The 8,261-nt window shown below is 37.5% G+C and overlaps 1 protein-coding gene across 2 annotated transcripts in view; it reads right to left on the bottom strand.

Moving 5' to 3' along the window:
- Positions 1–6,416: 6,416 nt before the first annotated feature.
- The window catches only part of SULA (NAD(P)-binding Rossmann-fold superfamily protein), a 68,470-nt gene continuing 66,625 nt past the window's right edge, over positions 6,417–8,261 (bottom strand). For both annotated transcript variants that reach the window (XM_087401544.1, XM_087401545.1), the window contains exons 12-13: positions 7,330–7,469; positions 6,417–7,203 (exon numbers count right to left, since the gene is read on the bottom strand). In XM_087401544.1, coding sequence (XP_087257670.1) covers positions 7,099–7,203; positions 7,330–7,469 — 245 coding nt within the window. In that variant the 3' untranslated portion in view covers positions 6,417–7,098. The remainder of the gene's footprint in view (positions 7,204–7,329; positions 7,470–8,261) is intronic.

Below are 8,261 nucleotides of genomic sequence, written 5' to 3'. Positions count from 1 at the left end.
TGGCCATCCCCATTTTTATTTTGCAAGGAGGCTCTGACTCTACGTAGGTTCTCCTTTTTAGTAGATTCTCTTTATGAGTTGGGTTTCAACTTTAAGGAGTTGACATTGCCTGGATGATTGTGCTCAATGCTCACTATTATACATTCCTTTTTTCAAGAGTTGGATGGATATGATCCATGGACATTATCAATGTTTTGTGAGTTTGCATGGTTTAGATGATGGTGTTTAGTGCTCCTTTCATACGTTCCTTTCAGAAAGAGCTGAATGGAGCTATCTTTCTTGGTATAGCTCTGACATTACCATGCTATTTTAAAAGGTGTAGTTTTTCATCTTCCATTTTAATCTTGGTAAGAGACTTCAACATTATATGTGCACATCATGCAATAGAAAAAATAGGATGTCTGGTCTCTAAACTTAATGTAAAGGGTGAAGTTGATTGAGCATTTTAGAGGCCCACTGTTTTGTTTACTGACTTACTACTACAGGCCAACCAACACTATGTTTACCATCAACAGTTGTGGGTTGTTTTTTCTAGTCACATGAAAGAGTTTCAAAATAAATCAAATTGTTCAAATTACTGTATTATGATAAAAGATGACAAGGCAAGAGAAAATTTTCTTATGCAACTAGAAGATATGTATACCAAGCTTGATGAGTACTCTAAATACTACTAAGGACAACTCTAATTATTGTTAAGAATAGCTCCTCCTCCCATGATCTTTGCTCTAATTGCTTTTAACTTCTTAAATCATATTCTCTACTGCATCGATTTGTAATCTCAATTGTTGCTCACTTTAATTCTATATCTCTATAGCTCCTCCTATATAGATCTATGCTTTAATTGATTATAACAATATATATTCTCTAGTTTACTACCCAATTTCACCTATTAATGCATCTATATTAAGCTATTTCTTCAACTCATAGGCACCGCCATGTAGCACAAGATAGCAACATGAACTACAATCCCATGAGTTGAGCTACATTCTGAAGATTCCATATTCAGTTGTACCTTGATCTCAAGCTACTTAAATTGAAGAGAAGATGCACAAGACAATGAACTGCAATTACAAACGCAATGTTTTTCATTTCTTTAATAACCTCAATTTCACAAATGCATATCAAAAAGACAAATTATCCATCACATGTAGGCTTCCTTAAAGTTGAAACATGAGTAATTGTCCTTGGAAGCATTGGCTAGACATCAATTACTTTTTTACATTATGTAGGCCTCCTTTTGTTGTCAAGATCAATAGATAGCAAAAAGATGATCACATCAATTTTCCTATTAGTAAGAATCCCTCTATCTAATCCCTCCATACAAGTTCATCATGAAAAATATATTGCTTTTCCTATCTTCAAATCAAATAAATCTGTAACTTCATCTCCTAATGCTTCTCCTTGCTTAGTATGACCCTCTTCAAAACTCTCATTATTGTTGGACCCTTCACCTTCTTCAAGAAAATCCTCCATAATAATATCACTCAAAGATTCTTCTTCACAAGAAGGATATTATGTAGGATGCAACGAGCATGACCATTTGGGGTTGGTAGGTCTGGTAATAATACTCTATTTGGTGTGTGGTATAAACTTCAGTGTATTTTTTAACATTCCAAATGTTTGCTCCACATGCAACCTTCCTTAACAGTGGCTTTTATTATGCATTACCTTCATAATTGACATATTATGCCCTTCATAAGGGACTATAAGCCATGGCAAAAGAGGCTACCCTAGATCTCTAATTATGTAAGGACAAGCTTGATACACTGCATCAATCATGACACTCTTGTAGCATCTCCCCCTTATCAATTTTGTTTGTTTTTTGTTGTTTTCAAAGAACTTCTCAATTTTGTTAAACAATGAAGAGTCTCTTAAAGCCCTGCTATCATGTGTGCTTCTAGGACACCCAAAGAAAGCATCTAAGCTCTTGTGGGTTGAGACGCAAACAAGTTTGATTGCAATTTCCTTCACACATTTATGGGCACTTGAAATTCAAATCCCAAGCTTCTTGCTAACTCCTACTTCTTTTATGAGTCTATACAAAGGTGCTACAACAAAATTATAGCACCTTTGTATAGAATGTAGGTTCCATAGCACTGGTGAACCACAGTTTATGGACAGTTTATGGACATTTATTGCTCCACAACCCAAAATCTCAAAGATACAGTGCATTTCTCACACAAAAGCATGATTTGTTGCTATCACAAAGTCTCGGATGTGAAAGCTATCAGAAGGCTTGCTCCTACAACCATGTCGTCAATGGCTTTGCAGTGGACCTTAGTAGTGATCAATAGGTTTACATCACCTAGCTCTCCATTCTCTCCCTACGAGATCAGCTTGACCTTGTCTTGCATTCATGATAATTAGACGCTGGTATTCAAATGCAAAAGAATTTGTATGATTCTAATTGTAGAAAGACTATTGGCAAAGACTTGTAGTTCACGTATTACAAGAAGACCAAATTTAACTTATACCCTACTACGGGTCTAAGAATTTTCTAATCAAGAGGTGGTTGAAAACCATGATGTCATCAATATATCTAAAAGTACGACTAAAATAGGTGAGGAAATCAAATTCTCCAAGCTTGGCTAGTCTTGATATGAATTGGTATTCATACCATGCAAAGTAAAGATTACACCACGTCGAGGAACATGAGTAACCCATAAGCATTCCTTTTTGTGTGAAAAACACACAATCCTATTTGAAAGCGTGAAGATTCTAGGACCCACTTAATTAAAGTTAGGATATCCTTTGGTCTATCTTAAGGACTTATGCCATTTCTTTTGTAGCTTCTATATCTATAGGATTTTGTCTAGCTTATATACAATTAAATTTTCTTGCCTTAAAGTTATTTGGTTTAATACAAGTGAAAAGTATCATACCCATCGAATATCATTTGCATAGTTAAGAATACATATGCTTATCTCTGATGAGTATAATACTTTACAAAAGCCTTAATCTTGTCTACCTTAAGGGTTGTGAAAAGTATCGTAACCATCGTATATCATATGCATGGTTAGAATGCTTATTTCCTTATTTTTTATCATGCATTATGCCTGAGTGCTGAAAAATATGTATCGGTATGCTTCCAACCTATGTGCTTCTAACTTAGTTTAAGTCATGTCCAAGGTATCATATCCATCAAATATTTATTCATAGGCCTTGATCTTAAGTTTAAGTCATGTCCAAAGTATCATATCCATCAAATATTCATAGGCCTTAATCTTACTTAGTTTAAGTCATGTCCAAAGTATCATATCATTTGCATGGCTTGAAACAAATAATTTCTTGTTTCTATCATGCATCATGTATGAGCATTGAAAAGTATGCATCAGTGTGGTTCTAGCCTATATGCATCTCTGATGGGTATATACTTTGAATAAGCCTTGATTACACTTAGCTTATGGTCTATGCAAGTATCATACCCATTGAATACCATTTATCTGATTTAAAATGCGAATTTCTTTGAAGATAAGAGTGACCCTGCGAATTTCTGTTGAAAATCACCTCCCAGGTGACCCTGCATGATACCTAGGTATTAAAAAATATGCATTGGTATGCTTCTAGCCTATTTGTGTATCTCCAATGGGTACGATATTTTGCATAAGCCTTGAACTAAGTAAGTTTAAGTCTTGTGCAAGTACCATACCCATCAAATATCATTTATATGGTTGGGATTTCTTATTTCCTTGTTTTTTTGCCAACATCATGCACAGGAGTTAAAAATTATGCACCGATGTAATTCTAGCCTATGTGCGTGCCTCTGCTAAATAGGATACTTTGCATTGGCCTTGATCTTACTTATTTTAAGACCAACGCAAATTTACTTATTTTAAGACCAATGCAAAATACCATAGCCATCATATACCATGCATCATACTTCAGTGCTTTATAAATTGCATCGGTGTGTTTCTAGTCTATGTGCTTATCTCTGATGGGTATGCTACTTTGTACAAACCTTGATCATACTTCGTTGAAGACATTTGCAAAGTATTATACCCATAGAATATCATTTATATGATTGGGAATGCATATTTCCTTGTTTTCTGTCACGCATCATGCATGAGTTTAAAAAATATGCATCAGTGTGGTTCATGCTTGTCTTTGAGACACATGTATGGATTATCAAGTATGAATTAGTTTGGAACATCATCATACAATGTGTCAACATAAGCCTTCCATTAGATGAGATCTTAGTTAGGACAAGGGAACCTCTTTTCCATAAGTTCAATGAGCAATCATTGGATTTATTGCTATAGAATATGTTCAAGAGAAGGTGGGATTTGATATCAAGGTTGGGCTAGATGTTTATGTACTTAGTAGTAAGACCATATACCTGCTATAAATGTGCGTGCTCGAAGTCATTGATAATGAGTGGATGAAGTGGGATAGGTCATCATGGATGGATGGGGTGCAACACAACAAGGTAGAATGATATAAATGAGTGGTCAACTCCTTGCATGAGTTATGGGCAACGAGCTTGGAGATTTGTGGAGTGCAAGTAGGAGATCTTATGATGTAATTCACAATGTTGTGGCCACTTCCACAAGGGCTATAGGAACAATGTTTAGATTGTAGCCATCTTTGGAGATCATTCTATAGTACCATTTCTTAGATTGCACACATGTTGAATCAGTATTATTCGTAATGTGTCATAAACCTTGGCATATGTGCTCTTAGATGAGCAATGAGGCATGAAGTCTTGAATTCCTCTATCTTTGGGAATCGGATGGAATCTAATTGAAGTCTTGAATCTCTACTTGGAAAGCCCGTGTCCCAAGCAATAGAGCTTCACCCTATAGTCCATATCTCTAGATGTCCTCCTATAGTGTCTAAAAGGTGATATTTGTGCTTGACCTATGGAAACATTGGAATAGCTAATGACTCCTAGGAGCCTATGAGCTCTTTTCTCTACAAAGTCTTAACTTCCCTATATCAAGAGCCCAAATATCCCTGAATAAAAAGTAATGTAATGTCCATTGACTCTCATGTTGACTGGGCATCTTATCAATGCATGCTTCTTGTTCTCCACCTCCAATACATCAGAGTGAGTGCATAGGCTATGACCTTGTCTCATGGCTCTAGCTTAAATCTGAGATAAGCTCGTGAGCTGACTCATGACAAGTAGTGCTGCAAGTAGTTACCAACACACAGTGGAAGAAATATTATTTATAGAAGCCCATCTTTTGTGGCATGTTGCCATTGGGATAGCCTCATGTCCAATGACGTGTACCTTCCAAATATGTTTTTGGATGACTTGATAAAGCTTGTGCTGTGTGAAGTGTAAGACGGAGGATCTAAGGAATATGGTATGTAGATAGATGATGATCAACAGATATAATATATAAACCTTTGTAAGACTAGAATACATCCATACACACACACACACACACATAGAGACAACAATGGCAAGAGTTATACTTTGCCTTGACAAATGCAGTGAGGGAATAGGAAAGACCAGAAGGCACAGCAGGGCCAAATCTGCAAGAGCAGAGAAGGCACAAAGGTGAGAAAAACGAGGTTAAAGACTAAGCCCGAGCAAAGAGAATGACACAAAGAAGAGTGTTAAACTGCAATTAACAGAGCTTGCAGTTGTAAGTTTTTGGAGAAAACATGAGCTTGCAGTGGATGGCTTGTAGGGCCTAAATCCGAAGCTACATGCCCGATCCATAAGAGCTTGCAGAACCTTTGTGATTTGTGGAACATTCGGATCCTCTGCTCTGCAAAAGCAGCAGGCCACCCTCATTTCAAGAGACTGAAGTTTGAATGGCCTTGTTTTGGATGAAATAAATTGTACGAGGCTTTACAAGAAGAAGAAAACACAGCATGTGCAGCTTGTTTTGTTGATCGTCATAAAATTTGCAAAGATGTTTCTGAAAGAGTCTTTTTGTCCATGAGACTGGAAATGTGTATGCATTCACCTCTGCCTCCAACTGCTGCATGTCTCCCTTTGTGCCATCTATTTGCCAGCCTTTCGGATGCACCTTTGTAACTCCAATCAGTCAAAATGCTTAGTCCCAAAGTCAGTGTCAGATATGAACATTGTTTTGCAATTCAGTTGGCAGCACTGGGAAAAAGGGGTGAAGGTGGCTGGACTGGCCAATAAGCCACCAATGAAATGAACCACTAGCTTCCACCACTTGAACACAATATACCTAGATGAATCCAGGAACATTCCAAAACTCATCCTCTAAAAACACACCACTTGAACACAACACTACTCTGTTGGCAGCACTGAAAGAAACTGGACAAGGTAGCTGGATGGGCCAATATTCCATCCAAAAAAATGAAAGAATAGCTTATATCAGCAGAAGACTATAATCTGCCTGAATAAAGGTTTGCAACTATGTAAATGCTGCAAAAGTGATCTTATTCAGGCAAAAGGAAAAACTCGAGAAGGTAGCTAAAGGGGCCAATTTATCACCAAAGAATAGCTTATATCTACCACCTGAGCATAACTTTAATCTATCTGAATCTTTAAAGGTTTGAAAGTATTCTAATGCTAAAGATATAGATACGGAAACACATAATAAAAATTGGATATCATATGCCGGTTAGGACAACTGGCATCTGAACCAAGAGGTGCCCAAGTGGTAATTGTACAACTTCAGTGCGCCGTACGATGCAACCAGAAAAACTCATCAAGACATGGCCGCCCTGATTTTGCGCAAGACAAGAAAACCCACATTTTTACATCTTCTACTATGCTTCATTGTTTTCTGAATTGTTGCTTCTCATCCATGTCCTTTCGTCTTTGATCTCACATCAGGTCAGAAGTAAAAAGTATAAGCACAGATATATTTCTCAAAAGACCAGGAAGTCTTATGTGGGCGATAATGATGAATCTTGTGATATATTCAAGATTTCCCTCTAAATGATATAATATCTTGTACAAAATACAGTTTGTGAGATCCCAAACGGCCAGGGCCCTTCAATGCATTTTTGGACTTTGCATACTAAGACACTTGTATAACTTGACTTTGAATGGGAGGCAGCAAGCATTGTGATGAAATTGAAATCTTCAAGGTGTTATTTCACATGCTAGCAATGACAATCAGCATCCAAAAATAAAGAATAGTGTTGGAAGAACTCATTTTCTTACGAAGAAACAATTGCCTTCAAAGCATCGGTAATGTAGTGGTATTTGAACCTAAACCCTAATTGTAAAGCTCTTTTTGGCAAAACACGTTGACCATCAAGGACCTGCCAACAAAGACTTCTAATAAGAAATCTTTGTTCTAATCAAAGAAGTTTCTTTGCCGTACACAGTGAAGTCAAAATTGCACTACATGATAATAGGAAAAATTGTCATAAGATCAGATGACTTACCACAGAAGCACCCTCACCAAGTAAAGCTTGCAGAACAAGATCTGGGACAGGCAGCCAAGAAGGTCGGCCTAACACACTTCCCAAGTTATCACACATTTCAGAAAATCTAACTGGGTTGGGAGCAGTTCCATTGATAACCCCTGCTTTGCAACACACATCTGTCAGTACTTCCAAAATCGTAACCAATGCTTTGTTATAAAGAAGGGCAAGAATGTCGAATTAAATAGCCCACTTTGAAAGCACAACATTTAAATGCACTTCTAATATTGCCCACACCCCCACACAACCCATACGTAGTCGATAGCGCAGACTAAATAGTAAGTTCTTGTTTGTGCCTGATAACATTGAGGTTAGGTACCATTTTATCAGGTAGGTACTTGAGAACAAGCGCATAGGCTTGTCAAGATCTGAGGCATATCAGGCTGTAAATCATGCTGATTTTTAGACTGCACATGCGGCTGCAAATGACCAATACAGGAAGGAGAGTAATGTCAGATGTGACATCATCATGGGAAACAAAGGCATCATGGGAGTTTGACAGTCCAGCATAGGCATAGAATCAAAGACAACATCCCTACTGACAAAAACCTTGACTGTGTGGGGCTGGTAGAGCTTGTAGCCCTTGCTCTCTGAGCTATATCCAATAAAAATGCATTTGTTAGCTTTATCATCGCTTATGACCTATCCAAGCCTCATAAGGTGTGATGGTTTTCAATGCCTTTGTGGGACATTTGTTCAAGATATAATTTGCGCACATAACGGCATCTAACCACAATTTGTTAGGCAAATGCTTGCCTTTCAACATACGCCTAGCCATCTCCATGACTAATCTATTCTTTCTCTCAGCCACGGGATTCTGTTGAGGAGTGTAGGGCACAGTGCATTGGTGATGTATGCCACGTGAGGCCAAAAAAGTATATTCACCCCCCCTG

Source organism: Dipteris shenzhenensis, chromosome 30, assembly GCF_047967505.1.
Source record: "Dipteris shenzhenensis isolate YYH24624 ecotype China chromosome 30, Dip_SZ_1.0, whole genome shotgun sequence".
Classification (NCBI taxonomy): domain Eukaryota; kingdom Viridiplantae; phylum Streptophyta; class Polypodiopsida; order Gleicheniales; family Dipteridaceae; genus Dipteris; species Dipteris shenzhenensis.
The sequence above is the reverse complement of the archived record's forward strand: the minus strand, read 5'-3'. Positions and strand labels throughout refer to the sequence as shown.